General features: G+C 49.0%; 1 protein-coding gene across 8 annotated transcripts in view; it reads right to left on the reverse strand.

Annotated features, from left to right (window-relative positions):
• LOC118215229 (neogenin) overlaps positions 1-19,334 on the reverse strand; it is a 163,077-nt gene extending 143,743 nt beyond the window's left edge. For 3 of the 8 annotated variants that reach the window (XM_035395785.1, XM_035395784.1, XM_035395783.1), the window contains exon 1: positions 18,738-19,334. In XM_035395785.1, the coding sequence (XP_035251676.1) occupies positions 18,738-18,825 (88 nt within the window). In that variant the 5' untranslated portion in view covers positions 18,826-19,334. The remainder of the gene's footprint in view (positions 1-18,737) is intronic. The other 5 variants (XM_035395786.1, XM_035395779.1, XM_035395778.1 and 2 more) reach the window with 2 other exon arrangements.
• Between the last annotated feature and the right edge of the window lie 1,809 nt (positions 19,335-21,143).

Genomic DNA, 21,143 nt, shown 5'->3' on the forward strand with positions numbered 1-21,143 from the left:
GGAGGCTGGGGATATAAATAAATACTCCCCACACCTCCGCCTCTTTGTTCTGCTGGCTCTCCCGCTGTAAAGCTGTCTGAGGCCTGTCAGGGAAGAGCCCGTTTGGCTGTCTCTTCCCTCATCGGTTCCTTTGTGCTCTCCGGCTGGCTGTGACAGCAGGACCCAGCCCTACCGAGCTGCACGGCGGGCGCTAACGCTACTGCTCCGCAGAAGCCCTCAGCGAAGCTCAGACAGCGCCATTACACCACAAACCGGTTATCACCGCAGAGACCACTCGCGCTGAGCCGCTTCCTGGTCCGGGTATCCAGTTCCATCTGCTACTAGAGTTACCGAACTACAGAGCGGTAGTGATGTCACCTTCAAATAAAAAGAAATACGGGGATAGAATTTAACTAAAAGTAAAGACCAGTGCCGCCATTTTGTTTTTATACGGCATCGTTGGCAGTACTCTGAATACTCCACAACTGGGGGGACAGGAGAGCACAAATGCTGGGTTCCTCAGGCGTGAGGTTCCGCATATTAACCTGCTCTGTATCCAAACCACTGCGGAATGTTGCTTCCAGAGACATGTTGCCCGATTAACCTCATTAGTAAACAAGTCGAGAGCACGTGAAATAGATTCCTCTTTCAGGCGGGGCTGTTGTGAGTAAAGATAAGGCACACCCACATACATCTACTTACAATCTCCAAGATCCGTCACTCCAACACAAAAACAGTCTGCGCATTGTGTCAACACAAATCGCTAGTGCAGCTGATTATCTTGCTTAAGCTTATTAAACTGTAATCATCTTTGCTTCCTGGGTTTCTGCTGGGAAGGAACTCAATCTCAGCGCAGACCGAAATGGAGGTTCCTCTACTGCCTGCGTCTCACCACGATTGAAAAGCTCCCTCAGCCCGAGACAGGAGATGAGAAAAAGATTGGCCCGCGATTCGGGGCTGCGGTTAATCTCCGCTCATCCTGCTACATGCACATCTGCCAAGGTGACGATGTCATTTCCTGCACCAGCAGGTGAATCTGGAGCCCTGATCTGGGGCACCTCTGGCCCGGCGATGATTAAAGTGACAACACCCCACCCCCTCCACCCCAACCAACCCAATCTCCCGGAAAAGGGGCCAAGGAGCCCGAGCAGAAGGGAGGGGGGCAGAGTGGAGCCCGGGCAGAAGGGAGGGGGGCAGAGTGGAGCCCCTACAGGGTGGAAATGCAATGCAGATCTCCACCCTGCAGAAAAGGCCAATCTCACCCCGGCTGTGGTCTGAGTTTTGAGGAAAGGCCAGCGACTCCGGCGATTCAGAGCAGGTTTATCTGCTCAGAGTAAAATGCACTGTGTACCATCCCCCTCACAGTCTCATTTAAAAATGGGCTTTTAAAATAATATTAAACAATAAATAAGGGCAATTAGCACACAACGCTCACTGTACTTGCAACCCCTAAGGAGAAGGGATTATTTCTATTTTTATTTAGAATTATCAACAGATTGCTTTCCTGAGCGTTGTGCTAAACATCATTAAAATATATCATTAAAGTGTTAAATATCTCTGAAATAAAGGGAGTTAAGGAAGCCACTGAGCAGGGTCTAGACGGTCCAAACCGGGTCAGCTGTGAAGTTAGACTCACTGCCTCTTATCCACAGACTCCCACATGCGCCTCACCTCCACACACACAGAGTGTGCAGGCGGCAGAAAGCCATGTCATTTCCCTCCCGTAGTCAAAGGAAGCGTGAAGCTCTCACATCTGAGAGTTACTCAGCACCCGGGCGGCACCTCACCCCCGGCCCTCCTGCTGATCCAGGTGCAGTGTGTGATTCAGTGGCCCACAGCCCGCACACACAAACAGAGAGACGCTCGGCTTTCACACACACAACAGGAGACCGGCAGCTTCACAGAGCCGCGCAGCACAATGGCAGGAGAGAGGGCGGGGCGGCGTCCCGGGGGAGCAGACGGGCATCCATTATTAATGGGAGAGGGATGAGCGGAGAGAGGGATCTAATATGGCCTTCCAGGAGCAGCTCCCATCGCTGTGGCAACGCCGACCCGGGTTCATCCTTCCCTTCTGGCTCCCGTCCTCTCGCTCTCCCAGCCTGCCCCCGCTACCCCTCTTTCTCTCCGTCGCTCCGCCCGTTTCTCCCTTTTATCACATCACTGCGAGCAGTGTCGGAGGAAGCTGGAGAAAGAGCGCACTCCATCAAACAGCCCTCGCTCTTGATCAGAGCACTTCTCCGTTTTCTTCCGTTTTTTTGTTACTGCTGTTGCCGAGGAACCCATTGTAAAAGGAAAGGATGAAAGAAAAGTGGCAGTGCGTATTTTTTTTTAAACGCTGGTACAGCAGAGCATTCGACGAGCGGTTTGGTGCACTGGAGCTTCAGGCGTTTTCGTCCTTTCGTTCCGGTGCTGTGTTGGACCCGGAGCGGGACGCACACGGGCGAGAAGGCGCGGCCTGCAGACGCGTGCGAGCTGCGGTAATCTGCTCTGACACGCGCGGTGGGAAGCGACACGCTCCCGCGTGTGCGAACAACTTCACCCTGCCCGACTGGCTCCTGAGCGCCACAAACAAATACATCTCCGCTAAAGAACACAGTCATTGGGCCTGCTGAGGGTGGGTACACCTCAAATAAGGGCTCCATAAGAAACCCGCAGGTTCTGATTGGCCGGGAGCAGACAAATCATGCCACCACCACGGAGAATTTAATGTAATTAGACAAACAAAGGTGTTGGGGGGTGACAGTGAGTGATGAAGCCGTGCGAAGCGCTAAGCTGATAAATGGAAAGCAAAGGGTCGCAGGGCAGAGACAAGCAGGAGGAGAGGGGGGAGGGGATAACTGGAGTGTGTGTGTGTGTGTGTGTGTGTGTATGCGCATGTGTGTGAAAGTGTGTGTGTGTGTGTGAGTGTGTGTGTGCCTGTGTGTGTGTGTCTGCGTGCGTGTGTGTGAGTGCGCCTGTGCGCCTGTGTGTGTATGTGTGTGTGTATGCGCATGTGTGTGTGTGTGTGTGTGACTGAGCCCGCGGGGGATGGGTGTGGATGGATGGCGGGCTATGGGGATTTACAGACATTAAAGACAGGAGCCCCCTGGGAGGTGAGAGGACACAAACTAGCCTGGAATGAAGCGCCATTGGTCACGCTGGATATCCCACCCCCACATAAACACACACACAACAATGGGGCCGGGGCTGATTGAAATTCAAATGGGAGCCGGGCACGGCGGGGGAGAGACAGAGCGGACCCAGCCCCCTTCCACAGGGGCCCGTTACCCGCCCGCTCTAAATCACTTAACCGCTCTTCAATTATCGCCCCTAATTTTAAGGTAATGCGCGGGACGCAGATGACGGCTGACAAACGGGGGTCACGGCGCCCCTGCCTTCTGTCCCCGATCGTCCCCGAGCGGCGGAGGTGGCGCGGGGCGGGCGGGCCGCCTCTCGGGCCCGCGCCACGCCCGCTCGGGGCCCGCAGCCCCAGCGCGCCCGTTAGGAGGTCGTCATAATCACATTTCCGTGACCATTAGGAACACACAACATAATGGCGAACGTCTGCGAGGAGGCTGGACGAGCAGCGCCAGATTTATCTTCACAAACTCACTTAGCGTCAGCGACAGGATGGGCTTCAGCCTGCCAGAACCACGGCAGCGCTCAGGCTCTTCCATCAGGACCGAAATCACATGATCGGCACGGCTTCCGCCCGGAAAACTGACAACTTCACCATGAATTTACAAACCTCCCACCTTCCTCTGTCTAAAGGCCAAAACAAATGTCATACTTAAAGGGTGGCTGGGAGAGAGAAAGAGCCAAAAAATAAATATATGCATTAAAAAAATAAGAATGCACGGCAGAATATAATAACGCAACAAAAAGTAGGCTATATGGAATTACTGAGACACAGACTGCTCTCTCAGGGGATAGTGGCTCGGCCCCCTGCCCAAACGGAGCTGCCCGTGGGCATTACCCCTGCAGCTCGTGTAAAGCACCTTCGGGGGAGGCTGTGCCCCGCCCGTGTGCGCGAGCGGCCGCTGACAGAACATCAATCAGCCCGACGCGCGGCGCCGCGGCCTCGTCTGAGCGTGTGCCAGAGCGCGCAGCTGCGGCTCCTCTGCCTGCGTTCGCTCCACGTCACACCACCTCGGGCAGGACACTCACAGGAGACTGCGGCCAGTACGGAACGCTCGCTTTTTAAATTTTATTCTGCTCGTCCGGATCGCAGTAATGGGTCCGTCGCCCAATGTCAGTCCTGATGCCATCTTTAAGTTGGCTGCGGACACGTCTCTGCAGATGTGCTGGAACATGGCCCGGTTGGAGGAGGGGGCCAAGCTAAGACTACATTTCCCAGAGTCACCTGAGGCTGATGGGGATAAACCATGAGTATATGGGGAATACGAGACCTTCTGAATACAGAGTTTCTCTGTTTGCTGGTGCGACAAAGGATCCTCTCCTTGTAACATCGTCACACTGCTTTATGTGGAAGCCAGACAGTAAAAACACAGGAAACGGACACCGGCAGAAGATCCAAAACGACACAACCTGTCAGGCCTCGCGGCTCCAGGGATGTGGTCTGGCTCATCCTGAAGCGAATCTGAAAGAGGTGCTCGCGCTGCGTCCGCCTCGTGAATCTCAGGGGGCGGTAAACCTGCTGTATTCTTCCGCCTCGCCCCCGACGCGGCCTGGGTTTGGCGCCCAGGTGGGCCCCGCCCCGCCCCCCACTCCCCTACAACACCCCCCCCCGGCGGCGCACGCCGCTCGTCTCCAGCCCGTGTTATTGTGGCCTCCCGGCTCGAGCCGGGGCGGCGGGCTAATATTTACTCAGCGAGCGAGGGCTTCCTAATGGCTTCCTGCATTTGACAGAATAGTTTCCCCTCAGGAAGCCTTATCGATACACACCACCGCGGCGCGCACCAAAAACCACAGAACAAAAGCCAGCGGCCGGATTTAGTCAGGCGGGGTCGGCAGTTAATTAGAGGAGCACCGCGCCGCTGAGAATACCACTTGACTGGAAGCACATCCTTCCCTTTCCTTTCTCTCTCTCTTTTTTTTGTTCCTCCACCAAAGAAAGCCGACTTCCAGCTGCAGCGGCGAGAACCTTTAAACCGTCGCTTGTGACACGCAACCTTTCACCTCCGCCGACTATTAAACGCGGAACAAGGACTTATTCGGCCATAATGACATTCTTCCACGGCCCGGTTTCTATGACCACAGTGGGTCTCCCCCCTCCCCTCAGATGTACTAAGGGTGATTTAAACAGACGTCAGTAAAGAAAGCCGCCCCCCGGTGGACAGCCTGGGAGTGTGCCCCCTCCCCACATTCAGCCCCCCACTGCCTCCACTCCTTTCTGTCCTTCAGCTTCACAAAGGGCCCTGGAGCCCAGGACACAAGGGCTCCTTCCAGTGAGAGATTAATTACCAGCACTGCCAGCACGGGGCTCCACGACAGTCGCTAGGCATCTCAGACTCTACCCACTTGAACCCCCGACCCTCCCACCCCCAGCAGCGCAACCCCCCCCCACCCCCCCGCCCCTTTTCAGGAAGGCGCGTGTGACGCCTCTCTGTGACTGTACATACACAGACACACACGCCCGATTCGTAGCCTGCTAGGCGTGCCGTCGCCAGGGGGGAGGGGTGTGGGTGGACAAACCCGGGCTCTGCAGGCGTTCCGTGTGCATATTAAATGGGGATGTCTGTGCTGCAGTTGTTTTCAGACAGAGCGCCCGTAATAATGTCTGTGTAACTGGCACAGCGCCTCAGCTGTGGGGAGAGAGGGAAGCACGGGGAGGGAATCTCTCCGTCCGCATTCCTCCGTATCAACAGCAGAGCATCCCCCCATCCTGCACACAGCCTGCATGTGTAGCATTAACAGGATTCCTGGAAAAAGGGCCTTTTAATTCATCCTCCTGTGTCTGAGAGGTATTGCAGGATTATTCAGACTCATTCAAACCTGCAGCGCTCCTCAATGTTAAATCTCTGCTGTGCTGTGCAGTGCTGCAGATGAGAGAGGCGGTCTGTGGGGTGAGCGTGATCAATCAGGTGGTCAGGTGGTGCTGCCACGCACCACTTTACCTGCAGGTCTGTGCTGCTTCTCAAGCCTATAACCCCGCCCACCCCCATCACCGGCACTAAGTCATGTTCAACCACACATCTTGATAGGGTCATTTAATAATGATACAGACTCCACTGAGTCACATGACTGTCCCCTACACACACTGCAGTGACAAACAGACTCCACTGAGTCACATGACTGTCCCCTACACACACTGCAGTGACAAACAGACTCCACTGAGTCACATGACTGTCCGCTACACACACTGCAGTGACAGACAGACTCCACTGAGTCACATGACTGTCCGCTACACACACACTGCAGTGCGGTCATCCCACCCAGAATGCCGGCGAATCTCTCTGACCTCGGAGGGAGTCGTTGCCGTGGAGATCAGAGCGGTCGGGGCACTAATTCCCTCGGCTTTGCGCCAGCGGTTATCGCCCAGCGCTGAACGTGCTCCTGACTGGCGCAGGCTGACCTGCGCTTCCCTGTGCAGCCGGGGCAGCGCAGACACGCTCTCCCCCTCGGCCCGCTCTCTTTGAATGCTAAGAGCTGCTACAGAGGATTTACGCTCTCAAGAAACAAAATGGCCACGGCGAGACAGTTTCTTCAGAGGAAAAAGTGACACGCTGACCCAACTGAAAGGGCAGTTCAGTAAAACGGAGGTTCTGCCCCACACAAGCGCGGAACAAAGCCGCTCTTAAAAGCAGGCTGGCGTTAGCCCCAGGCTACAATAACATCTGACCACCAGCTGCACGCTGCACACCTAAGAGGCTTCGGCCATTAGGCTCAGACAGCAACGCGTTCATTAATTCATTCACACAGCGGGGATCCTTCTGAGCTCCAAGAGGACCGTTCGGCACTACAGGAGTGAGTGTGTGTGTGTTTGTGTGAGTGTGTGTGTGTGTGTTTGTGTGCGTGTGTGGGTGTGTGCACGTGTGTGTGTGACTGTGTGCGTGCGCATGTGTGCGTGCAGCCCCACTGCTGTCCTCCTCCACTGGCTTCTCTCAGAGGGCTCGTCATTAGGCCAGTGCAGTAACAGCTTGCCTCCCCTACCCCCCTCCCAAACCCCCCCTCCTCATCTCTCCACCGTGTCCCTGAAGGCTCCTGGCATCTGAGTCCCAGGGCCCAGTGCTGGAATGCTGCAGCCAATCAGCAGGTGCTCCTGCAGCCTGCCTCCGGCCTTCCCCAGCATCCCCTTCCCCCACCCCTGCACTACACAGCCCCCCCCCTCCAGGGGTCAGAGGTCATGGAGGGAGCCCGAGGACTCCGGAGCAAACTGCACCAGCTGGCTGCCATCACACGCAGCTGATAAAACTTCCAGCTCCTCCAGACTGAGTGAACTGTGCAGCCCAGGAAGAGCGCAGCTGGATTTCTATTAGGCACTGGGGGGTTCGTCGGGGACTGCCCCCACAATGGGAAAAGACCTGCGGATTCGACATATCTGCAGATGCAACAGAAGAAGGAACACAGGCTTTTCAGCCACGACTAGGGCAAGGAGATTACCAGAGCATTTCAGTCCTGCGTAATCTGGCACCATTAGGCTTTTGTCAGCAACTGTCAAAAAACCACCTTGGTCACAGGAAATCAGTTTGTTTAAATACAAGACAAAAACCCATACAAGAAGGAATCCAAAGACAGATTTCTCAAACCCTTAGGAATACTCTTTGAGCCCATTACATCTCGACTCTTCACTTTTTTGTCTGGTGCTTTAATGTTTCGGGGAATAGTCATACAGGACCACGGCACAGCACAAGAAAACAGTGTGAGAAGGACACACACCAAGTATGCTTTCTGCTTCTAATTCAGAAGAAACAGGCATGCCAGGTGGTCAAAAAAAAGCCCCAGCTTGATTCTCACCTTATACTCTGCAGCTGCTTACAGCATTGCCGTGTCAAGGGCCTCATGGGAAGTGTAGTCTTCTCAGATAGGCCTCAGGCAATGCGTTCACACTACAAATACGAGACGCCTTACTTCTGAACAAGTCCCAGCCCTGAAACCGCTTGGCCACAGCAGCCTCACGGCACCCTTTCATCAGCCTCAAGACATGTCACTATGGCGACCACAAGGCCAAGGAGCCTGACAGAGGTCTTGCAGTTCAGGAGATCCAAGTGAATCTTCCGTAAGAAACTCATCTTCTCATGCCGGGAAGGTGTCAATACATTCAAACAGTCCACCTCACATAATTTAAGAAGGTGTCTGAGCATTTCTCCATTAGCTGGCGCTTTCCTTTCCACGGAGCACTTGAGTCGTCCGTTCCGCTCCTTCCTCCGTTTGTGGGAAGGGTCAACAGCCCTTCTGCTGTGCAGCCGCCAGCAAACTCAGAACGCAGGTTTGGGGCACAAGAAATAGAACGGGTGTTAAAAAGGCTGTAGTTGATTTTGTAGTATAAAAAAAGTGCGGTTTTCCATTAAGGCAGGCCAAGGCGATCACCCCAAGAGCCCAGCAATTCCATTACATCACAGCTGTGCATTAAACAGGCAGTAATTTGTGCTCCCCGCTGCGTCTCTGACCTGTATTAGCAGCGGCCAGCTCCCAGAGCTCAGCGGAGAGCCCACTCCGTCTCCAGTAACACGCTGACGACCGCAGCGGCCCACAGCCTTTCAGGCCCAACGGCTGCTCTCAGGAACACACACTGCCTCCATCTCGCCGGGCCCACCGTGTGCAAACAAATACTGACCGTGCCCAGGAGTTTCCTCACGGTGGTCCGGATAGCAGGGGGGCAAAGGCGAAATAATGACCTAGCGGACAGGAAGTATCAGAGGAAGTGGAATGGCACAGAGGGCTGCTTCGCCCGCCGGGGGCAACAGGGGTTCAGTACACCCCCCGCCCCACAACCCTCACCGTCCCTCACTTAACACTCCGCCTAACGCTGCTGGAAAAGCCAAGTCTCTTAACTGGCTCTAACAGAGAGAGACTAAGAGTGCCCCCCCACGATGCAAACCTCACAGAAACCAAGCCCAGAATCAACAGCCTTGTCAAAATAAAAGCTCTTTGTTTCAGCTCGTGTTGCTCCAGGGCATGCAGGGTGGTTAGGCAAAGCCCTATTATACTAGAAACATATGACTCCAGTCTAAAGAGAAAACCCGAGCGGTAAGGTGAAGCTGACACACGACCTTCCAGTGAACTAACCAATTGCTTTCTTTCGAGTGATACCAGGGTACGAAAACAACAAGCTCCTGCCGCCCCACCCCCCTCCCCGCCACAAAAATGGTCAACTGGAAACACTACAAACGACCGGGAAGACACAGTTATTTTCTGCAGAAAAACCGCAAAGAGTTCAGAGCAGAGACAAAATCGACTTCAAAGCCCATTCCTTCCTTCCCCAGCCCTTACAAGGCACATCAAAATAATTCTGAAGAAAGTTCAAACGAGCTCTTATTTGGAACCAGACAGCTGCATCTTCTGGGGACGCTTAAGTTAAAGTCACAAAGCTTACCTGGAAAGCTCAGCGCGGACCTACCGCCACTTCAAGGGTACCAGCGCGGCGAGGGAACGGCCCGCCGCAGAAGTGAAGGAAGCTGGAGACGAGCGCGCTTTCGACGCGCGCCAGACTCCGCTTGGCTCGGGCTCCGCTGCCGGGCCCCGCGTGATTAATAACGCTGATGGGCTCTTTCTCGCTGCACTTCTGAAGGAAACACGCCCGCACCACATAAGAACAATACGCTCATTTGGCATTCGCCAATGCCCATAAAAGGGTAATTTACCCCATCAGTCTAAAAGGGCCCCTGTCCTGTAAAAAAAAAGGGAGTAACGGAGGCTCTTTACATTACTGCTGAATACTTTATGTCCTGGAAGACGGAGAAACCAGAGCACTTCTGAGGAAGGGGATGGGAGGGAAATGGGCAGAAAACTGCAACTACACAGCACTGCATTAAGCACACATCTAAACACAGCAAAGAGAGAGAGAGAGAGAGAGAGAGGGAGGGAGAGAGAGAGAGAGAGAGAAAAACAGGCCCTCTGCCATTTGCCTTGTGCTGTTCTCCATCTACCCCACTCCCACTCCAACCCCCCCCCCCCCCCCCCCCAGCTCCGTACTGCAGGTGTAATTCATCACACTTAAAGAAAAATCGCACAGGAGGGAATTAGCAATGCGCTGAGCGTACGATCCAGCCCGCTTCCCTGCTGCTCCCTCCACGGGCCGGGTTAAGGGGACTGTTTAGGCTGGGTGCAGGCAGCCCGCTGCACAACTGCACACAGACCCTGTGTGTCTGCGACTGCCAAGAGCTACAGAGCAGAAACAGGGTGGCGGGCAGTCTGAGCGCGCCTCACAATCCTCCCTCTGTGATCCCCCCACCCGCCCCCGCTCCCCGCGTCCAGGAGCCGGCTGCACATGAAATGATCCTTTGACAAAGTGCAGAGGGAGGGGTACGGGAGGTGGGGGGGGGGTGTTAGGTGTTACCACAGACGCAAACGCACACACACAGCCTGCAGGGCCCGCTGGTGACGACCACTGGATTCGGTGCAATGTATTTAAAGACGGTAAGGAATGAAGAGTAAAACGAACAGATCATTTGGTCAAGGAACTGGGTCACTGGGCTGCCCTCGCATTGTGGAGGCACAGAAAGGCAGCAACCCCAACAAAAGCATTCTTATTTACAAACTGGGTCAGGGTCAAACGGGTTCAAATTACACCCCGTCCCATTTCAAAAACCGCCCTGGCCACCAGACTCGGGCTCCAAATTTATCCTGAAATGTCTGTCGTTTGTTTTTTAATTTGTTAATATCAGTGCCCCCCCCCCCCCCCCCCCCCCCGACAACCTCGACCCAAATGGACCACCGTTACGCAGCACCAGCAAACAGGAATTCACTGTTCAGATTAAATCTTTCAAACCTGGCCGCCATCCAGCCAAAGGGAGGAGAGAAATTTGAGTCATGTGTGCTGAAATCTAATTAAAGTGATTAATCAGGGTTCCGAAGGTTGGTTTCTTTTTAATTATCAATGTGAGGTACCTCTACATCTTGCCAAAAAATAGATTTACAGCTTTCAAAGGTACTGAAGTACTCCGTGGTTGCAAAAACTATTTCCACATGCTAATTCAAAGGAGACAGAGGAAGTTCAGAAGCAAAAGTGTAATGGGCCACATCCATCATCTTCACACTCCACAACAGACTCCGATTCACTGGGAGACGCAAGACCCTGACACTGCAGGAAGAAGTTACGACATTCCCCCCGGAGAATATAACTTAAGTGTGCTTTGTTTGAAAACACAGGCATTTTACTAACAGAGAACACTAGCAACAGCAAAGCCACGACTGCGCCTCTGAGCTCATCCTGTGAGAGGCCACAATGTTTCGTTCCCGACGCCAGAGTTTTCCAAATTACGTACGGCCGCATGTGTTTATGAAAGCGTGGGGGGGGGGGGGGGGCGAGGGGAGGAGGGATTTGTATTCGTTGAGCGCGCTCTGGCCCCGGGCTCCGTCACTAATCTTTACTTCTCCACTCGGGTCGGGTGTTCTGTGACTCGGCGACTCCGGGCGACGGCAGGATTAGGCCGCGCACACCCAGGCGGAGGAGCTCGGGCAGAAAGGGAAGCTGGGAACCTCTCTGGGAGAACGAGGAAAATAGGAAAAACAAACGGCTGCTTCGCACCTTCTCTGCAATGACAACCACACAAACAGCACTTAATACAGCGTAAACCCACTACTTCCTAACATGCAACTAAAAACAGTGTATTTTGACTAGTTCTGTCGATGTCCTATTGTGCTATATCACGCCCTTATAGGCAATAGTGTTCAGGCCTATAACACAGATTAGAGGGAGCATCACAACATATTTTTATAACCTATATATCGCGCCCAACATTATAGGCCACATATTTATGTAAATTATGTTCAAATATATTTGAATACATTGTCAATTTTAGAAGGTTAAATTCAAACTAAATTTCCCGCCAATGTTGAGAGCCCTACTAAAGATTTATCATCCTCTAGACAGGGTGGTGTTCACTGGGGGGAAAAAAATGGAGAAATAAGCCTACTCCTTCATGGGTGTGTCTGATGAAATAATGCAACAAAAAGCTGGCCCTCTCACGCTTACACCGCCCTCTAACACAAAAAACTCCCTTAGGACAGGCGATGTGGTAGCGACTGTCATTGTACTCGCAATTTAGAGTGACAACTTAAATTTAGAGCCTGAGGAGAGGACGTGTGCCCACTGACGCACACATACAGATGTTTACTGCCGAACCCTGGTGTGCCTCATGGTGCCGTGGGGAACTCCACCGGGCTCTGCTTACAAAATACACTACAGAGCGCACAATGCTGAACACCCCCCCGTCCCCCTCCCCACCCCCCCCAGTCTGACTGCGTACTCCAGGCACACCGGCCCCCCGCAGACACAATCCCACATTCCTATGCTTCCTCAAGCGCAACTAATGTCAGCAACATGATTAGAGGGAACCCAACCCTCCCGTACCCCCCCCCCTACCCCCACCCCCACCCCCATCCACCCGCCACGTCCTACTCCCTGCCCCCACCTCCCCCCGGCTTTCAGCGACAAGCCAAAAAGCCAACGGCAGCGTCTGGCCAGGGACGACAATGAAACCATCTTCTCCTTAGCCACCGGGCAGCCCGTCCGCACTGGGCCAAGGAAACAGGGGTCAGGAGTGGCCCCTGACCCTGTCCCTTATCAAAAAAACATGTGGACCCAGAGCCAGCCGGGCAGGGGGTTAAAGTGGAAAACTGGGTGTATCCTGAGCTAGGTTTCTGCAAGGGATGGCTAATCAAATGTGGTTTCGCTAGAAATTTTCCAGCCCTCTCCACCTCACTCGACTGCTGGACCCTCCAGAAGACTATTCAATGGGGTAGCGCTACTTAACTCCAAAGGGCAGCCCTGTCTCTACACAAGAGTGGAGAAAATAAGTGGGATTATCCTAGCCTAGACCAAATGAGGAAAAGACGACAACTGTGTAAATGCCTGAGCTACGACTCCTTAGAATAACACATCTGGGGCTGCTTGAGTTACGTTCTTTCAACGTGTCTCCTGTCAGTGGAAACAAAGACGTGAAAAACAGTTTAAGTTCAGAAGCAATGTTATTATTCAAAACGCATCAGTGTAAGAGGCCCAAAAGACACTAAGAAGAAAAAGTAACTGCAGAAATGACTCCCAAGCTCTTGTGAAAAGCCCAGACAAAGATTAATCAGCTCTGCTTCGGCCATGGCACAGTCAACACTACAGCAAGAGGAGAAATTACAGCCCTCTTTTAAGCCAGAATGAGACTAGTTTCAAATAACACTGATAATCCAAGGGCATTTAATAGTCTAACTGGCCCTCTGAACAGTTTGGACTCCAATAAGGCTGACAATGGGCTGGGTATTGATGTCTTTTTGATGTCGTTTCCAGGCAGCAGAGCCACCGGGGCTGAAATGGGAGCTTTTTAAGGCCGAGAGCCTGACAGTGGTGGCCGAGCCCCCTGAGGAGCCATTCTTCTTCCCCATCTTAACTCACATCACTTCACCTGGGCTGCCTCCAGCCTGGGAAAAGCAGCCAGGGGCCCTTCGGTGGGAGCGGCAGATCAGCGTTTCTGCAAGGGCCTCGTTCTCTGACCCCGGAGACGGACATTATCGCAGCAATGCAGCACAAAGCCGCCTGCCACGGAGGTTAGCCTGAGAGCCTGCTGATGGGTTTCCATCCTCCCCTTCGAGGAAAGCAGGCTCAGATCCCCAGGGTGATACCTGCGCAACTCCACCAGGAAACTACCAGATTCTTTGCCATGTAAACAAGTCTTTTGTGCGGCTTTGGTGGGTGTGCTTGTAGGCGGGGGCGTCTCCATGGCGATGCCGGTGGGTAGACCTGCTGACTAAGTCAGCAGCGTTCGCTCTCCGCGTAGCTCTTCGTAAACACACAGCAGGGGGTACTCACTGCTCAATACAGAACACTGCCAATAAACAGACTGCAGCCACTGACCAATAGCATTTGGTCTGTTGTTGCTGTTGTCTTTGGACATCGCTGCGGTTTAACGTGACTGTCTAAGAGGAAGAAGGCTCAGTAAACATTTTTTTTTGAGAGAAAACATCTGCGCAAAAAATTCTCAGGGAACCGTTAACCCCATCATGGTGTACCAGGGTAAAATGGGCGCATCTTCTGAGGCCCCCCGACTTGCTTTGAAGCTCAGGCTCCTCCATGGCTGACGGCAGATGGGGCGAGTATACGTGACTCGTGGTGATTCTCAGCAAATGCAGCGAGTGACTCCTAATGAACACCGCGTGTCAGTGAAAACAATCGCCCGTTTGACAACTACCATTAATACTGGCATTAATCACCATGAGCACTGCGCACTGTATTTAACGCCTAACCTCTGATGGGTAGAGCGCTGCTTTGATGCTGGTATCAGTCAATCATGGCAATACAGTTTCCATATCCAGATTCCATTCAGATTCCAATTACAAGGCTTGATTTGCACATTAGGTGATTAGCCAAGGGCTAACGGTCTATGAGAATTAATAAACCCACTCGAAGGCAAGCTCAAACAGCTGGTGGCTGTAGCCAACCCCTGCCAGCAAAAGAAACGATCACAGATTAGATCACATTTTTTCAAAGGATAGAGCTCCTTTTTCTTGTTTTCTAAAAAAAAGACCCCATGGCCATGAGAAATTAAGAATCACAGTAATAACCGAAAATAAATTAGTATTATCACAACAAAGGAGTAATAATGCAGATTATCGTAACCATGGTGTCAAAGAGTCACTGCCGCTAAGCACAAACTGACACCACTGTGCAGCACCATGCAGTGAAATTAATCGTATTCACTGAAATTCCCCACCTTTCACATTTCGGGACTGGAAATCATTACCTGCACACTCATGGCTTCAGGATAGCATGAATATTTCTTAACAGGGTTATACCACAGCAAGCAAATGAACTGCTCGTCTAAGACATGCAATTATCCCAGTGACTGGACAGTGTAATTTGAGGACATAGTCATTCTGTGAACTGGTATGAACGAATCAGGAAACAACCTGATCTAGAAACAACAGCGAAGAAATAATGCAACCTCAATTGTTTCCCCTAAAGAAACACGCCATCCAATCCATTACAAAACTCCTCCTGTTGGCTGTTTTCTCATTTGTGGAGAGCCCCTTATTAGACTGAATTAATGAACTGATTTGTCTGATAATTAATGCCATGTCATTTTAATAAATGACAACTGATATGTTGAATACCTAATATAATAACTGATTAATGATCCGTCTAATTTGTATAATTTACCATTTAGCCTCGCTTATAGTCAATGGTACTCAACACATTCATAATCTAGAGTAAATATTTAAAAATCAAAAATGAACGGTTCAGTCATGTATAGTAGCCTGTGTACAATCTCATCAGTGGAATATAGACATGATAATGAGGGCTGATGTTTGTACACAAATTATTTATGATGCAACTGGTTACACAGTAGCAACAATTTCTAGCCTCAGCCTAATGGCTTCTCTCTGCCCCCAACCCAAAAAACTAATTGTGCTAAATGTTTACCACACTTTCCCTTCAACAAAATTCATTTTTAAAATGCCTGGAATTTTTTTTATTTATTTAACATATCAAACATGACCTGTTATCCAGGTTTAATCTGCCACCAGTAGACAAATGTCAGACTGTTAATACTCTCCTGGTTCCACAGTAAGACCTGGAATAAAGTGATTTTCCTGAGCAAACCACCGGCGCTTCAGAGGGTGGAAAGGGACCGATCTCTGAAAACACTATCCTTTGTATCTGCCACGGGTTGCTTCCGACAAACAGCACGTACACAGCTTGATTATCAAAGAAAAAAATCACAATATAGCCTAACTGCCTGTTCTCAAATAAACCCCTTGTAAAATAGCGAGTCTCTTTCTCTTTATTGGCCATAGAACGTGGCCTTTAAGAGGTCGACAGAAAATTCCAATCAAAACAAAGGACTCTGAGGGTAGAGGAAGAATAGAATAAACATGAGATTCATACACAATGCTAGAGACTCATACAAAGGAAGAAGCACAAATACATAAACTACTTAAAATAAACATGAGCGTCTCAACAGTACTCTTCAGTAAGGAATACACTGTTTCAGCAAAAACAGAGCTTTAAAAAAAAGATTGTGTCTAGGTTCAAATTTGAACATTTCAGTACCACGGGAAAAAAATATGTTTAGAATAAACAGACATTCTCCAAAGGGGGACCCCACAATTAGTAACCTGAAACGGTATCTCCACATGTAGGTCTCATTTCATCTCTCTGGAATTCTTCAAAACTCCCAGAGGTACTCCCTGCTTCCCTTAATCTCCAGGTTTTATGACTTTCCAGACCACTGCCCTGCCCCCCATTCCTCCCTATGCAGCCATCTCCCGCAAAGCCTGCCCTTTTTTTAAGCCACTGCCGAACCCTTTTCATTCTGGAGAGAGGCTTTCATCAGCTTCCTCACGCAAGGAAGCCTACACCTCCCCGCTCCCCTGCAAGCGCCTGTTCACACTCATTTTCTCAGCTGAGCAAGTTCGTCTGAAACCATTTTCACATTGCACTAGCCAACGTCCATACAAGCTCAAGCTTTTCATCAAAACAGGCAAAGGTTTCAAGCAGAACAGCTTGCGTGCTTTAAATCAGCAGGCAAATATTCAGGGAAACAGCATGAAAGATCTCTTGTATTTCTGTACACTGTTTTTAGGACTTCTGATGTGCATGATGGTGTTATTCTGTCATTAACATGCATATATAAACAATGGCAAACAGAGCTAAAGGTTAAAGTTTACATTTGATTCTATTTTTTCATGCAAATGCATAAATATTTGACTACAGTATTCCAAAGGAGGAATCCCGTTTGTTTGGAGCTCCATATTTATACCGACATGCTATGTAATTTGTTCATGCAACAAGTAATTCCTCCAAGAATTCCAACCATTAAACTAAATAAATGGCAAGAGGTGGCATAATTCTTGAAGGCCTCAAGCGATTACCTTTGTCTACCAAATCAATGGACCTTCCCAAAGCCACAAATGCTCTCCTCTATCCGTTCACTGTCTGCATTTGGGTGTCTGTTTTCACGACTGACATTTAAACCACAGATAGTTGATTATTATGCCTATCTTCATTTAGAACGAATCATGATCTCTTAGTCGTTTTTTCCACTAGTTTATATCGTTGTTAACCACTAACCGTTAACATAATCGAAAACCAAACAGCATAAATAAATTCATAATTGAATAGGCTTATTAAAGTGAACCAGCACTAAACCGCTTTAAACGTAGTAATTTCGTGGTCCAAGGGGGAAACGTGTTTTTTAAATCTTTTGATTGAAAACAATGGGGGTGTCTTGTTTACCCTCATTTCACACAATGTATGCAGATATGACTTCCTTATCTGGGTGATTGATACCACTCCTGTAAACCCATAAAATAGGGGGGAAAGTACTCCATATCAGCCATTTAAATAGCCTACACCACGCACGCCGCATAATTTTCTGCACCTTTAGGGGTACCGAAAAAGCAGCCATTTGCTGATCTTTTGTACAAATACGTATAAATAACGGTCTAGCCTATTCATATGTATTTTTAATTCAGGGACTTAGATTGTGGCTAAACCCTACGTAATACTGAGAAGCAGTAAGTGATATGGCGGGGATTAGTCTCACATGATGCTTAGAAACAATACACAATAATACGAATTAAGTTCATGGTTGGATAAACAAGTTAAGCATGTTTCGATATGCATCACATTCAGATATGATCTAGCGAGCTACTCTGTGCAGCTGGAAACAATTAACGTTAAAAATAGCCTAAATAATAAGACCTATCTAGCCTACCAGTGTTCGCTAACAATGACGGATCTCACAGGCTTGTGAAAAATCAGATGCACCAATACGAAACTAAATTAAAGGTCCAGTTCCGACAAATACTCACAGGTAGCAGCATGCAACAATACTAAGAGAAATCTAGCTCTTAATGTTCGCCCGCCTTTGAACGAATGGTTACAATCATAGCTTAGAGGACATTTCAGAGCAACAATAAAATGCCAATCGGCGTCATTTAATCCGTAAAATAGTCAAATAAAGCGACATTGTCATCTTTGCTTTGATTAAATATACTCAGTTTAGCCTCTTCCAAATAAAATCTCAGGAAACGTTTAGGCTAGCCAAGGCTCTCCTGAAGTTTCCCTTATTCACCTTCACAGCACCGAACCTGGGGACTTATTGTTGGGCAACTATATTTTCATTTTTCCGAGATGGGATCTGTTCATAATACTACTATCGAAATATAAGTGATGACATCAAAAGCTTTGTACCCATTGTTTTTTAACGGATACCTGCTTGATACATCGACAACATACATACAAAGCAGCTGAACTAAAGCTAGCATGCTAGTTAACTGCAAGCGCTGCGGCTGTTCATGTTGCGCTGTTTGAAAAGAAATGTGAGTAACTATTTAGGTGCACGCAAGTGATAAGCAGGCTGGTAAATCTGTTAGTTTATTATTCAATGACAGCATGGCGCGTTGCTCTTTTGCCAAACGTGGTGTTATTAAAAATAAGCCAACCAACGCTAGCTACAAGCGATAAAATCTAATTGATTATTAGCTAACGTTAGCTCCTGCATTCCTTTACTACTGACACCAATCCACACGCGTTGGTTGGTTGTCCCTTTTCGAACCAGAATAAGCTAGCACGTTAGCTAGCTAGTTAAACTAAAAAGTATGTTAAATTATACATTTGTGTTTAAGGACACCGAACAATGCAAAACGGGAAAATCACAACTTACCTTTGTCGGCATGTCTAGCCACTGCAGGCGTGTAAAGAAAGGTGAGACAGGAGAGAGAGAGGAGCAATCGTGCTCCCCGCTCCGCCATCACTTTTCAGAAAATAAATGTTTGTGCAAAAACCTTTAAAAAATCCGTGTTTTTAATCCTCCTCCGTCCCTTTCGTTCCACCCTTGTGGTGAGTGAAGCAGTTCAATGATAAATGACTCTAACAGCGTTCAAAACCATCCGGGACCAGTGAGGTTCGAAACTGGCCAGGTGAAACATGTAGCTAGCTAGCTAATTCAATAGCCAGCAAAAGTAGGAGAACGCTGAGAACGAGGAGTCTGATTGTTTTCTGGAACTTAGTTTTAGCTAGAAGGGTTTGAAGGAAGGTTGAAGTCAATCCATAGCCGCGGGCAAGCCACATTCGAAAATAACAGCATCGATTATAGAAAAATAAGGGTATGTTAATTAAACAAAGAAACAATCCAAAAAAATAATGCAACTGGGAATCCGGGGCCGAAGACAGGCGAGAAGACTTGTTAAAATCCAACCCACCACAGGACGCAGCCTCTGCCACAGCCTGCACACGAAACAAGAGAGTAGTGTGGAGGGGCTGGAATTCGGTGCAGGTCCCCGGAAAACAGGGGCTGGACTATCGGAGAATCTGGGATTCCGGATTCAGTGGTGGGCGAGTCAAAAACTATGGTGTGGTAAATCCAATGAACAGTTGTTGCTCAAGAGCGCTGAATATTTTTTTTGGGCTAGCGTCATTTTCTTCACTTGGCTATTATGCTCCAGGGAATCAAGACACTTTAACGCAGTTGAGCTGACTTCCTCTCAAAAGCTTAATCATTTGTTTTATTTTATTTTATAAACGTCCTGAAATCTCTATCATGGTCAAATGTCCATGTCCAAAACCCATGATCTTATATTTCAGAATGACGTGTTCATTCGAATCGTTTGCCCTGTCGGACCGTGTAGGCGACAACATCCTTCAAGTCAATTTGTTTTGATTCGATTCAAAGTAAAGTTATTGCCATCGATCTTGTAGGAAGCAAGCATCTCACCCTGAATAATCGAAACCTTTGGTTGGGGGATTTCAATTCATTAGGACCTCCTGTACGCCTGTTTATCTCTCACTTGTTCAAGCGACCTGTGACTGACAGATCACCCAGCCACAGCGTAGCCGATATTTTTCTCATCAGCTGGGAGTTACAGGGCCCATCAACAAAGATGAAACGTTAGTACTGCAATCCAGGCTCATCGAAACCTTAAATATTTGCACAATGTAGCCTATTCTGTTTGCAGTCATGGAAACAATCGTATCAAACACGAAGGCGGCTGGTGACACACACAAAAAACGCTTGCAAACCTTTTAAAATGAAGGCTTAATGGAAATAAGCTATTAGCTTTATTGCTTCTATCCTTGATAGTTTTTTTAAATAATGTGTATGAGAAGCTTCAGATGCATGTTTGTTTTTCTTTTTAAAAATTATCAAATAAAATCAATCAATCAAGGCTTACGCCTCCAGTTGTCACAAATACTCCATATATTCGTGTTTGAAAGATAACACATCTGCTCGGATAACACACTGCCCTGTCATGTTACTTCCCCCAAACAGAGTTCCATAGCTAAAACTAGGGAAACAACAAAGAGACTGTTACCACGCAATTCTCGTTGTTTAACTTTACAGGATATTTTCGTTTAACGTTTTTGTTCAATTACGTTTCATTTACTATAGCCTAACATATGTCAAATAAACCAAAATCTGATTATTTTAATATGCTAGCGGAGAATTGTTTAGTCTGTGGACCCTAGTTCGGGAAATTTAGCCTACCTACAATCGTTTCTTCTTACCATTCCATAGATAAATTGCATCGGGCTTACTTCATTTGGGACTGAATCGACATGGTGCCTCAAGTCCATCCACACAAACTACACTGTTCAGCCAGAAATGTATTCTTTTTTTTTCAGCGCTTACACCAGAATTTTCTTAGCCTTCAAACGCACTTCGAACCTGCAAGGGCATTCATTTTACAACTTCCTGGGTTAATTAATGTTCATGTCTTACATTAAGGCAGCCAAAATTAAACCGACAGCATTTCCTTTGACTGTACAACGGCTAGGGCAAATATTATCTTGAGTGTGTGCGTGGTATTTCAACTACAACAGTGCCACTGTCACAAGCATGTATTGTCCATAGGGAAGAGCGCCACTCGCTGGTTTCTGTGCTTAAAAACATGGAAATTACAATCTCTGTGTTGTCCCATTATGTAGGATACTACTGACAATTTCGGCTCTTGAATGTAATTCATACCTTTAATTAATTATCTCAATTACATTTTAATGGGCTAGTACTTGCAGTTCTTTGCCCACTTCCCCTTACCCTGACTAAGAAAATGAACCATCTTTCTGTCCAACA

Source organism: Anguilla anguilla, chromosome 16 (genome assembly GCF_013347855.1).
Source record: "Anguilla anguilla isolate fAngAng1 chromosome 16, fAngAng1.pri, whole genome shotgun sequence".
Classification (NCBI taxonomy): Eukaryota; Metazoa; Chordata; class Actinopteri; order Anguilliformes; family Anguillidae; genus Anguilla; species Anguilla anguilla.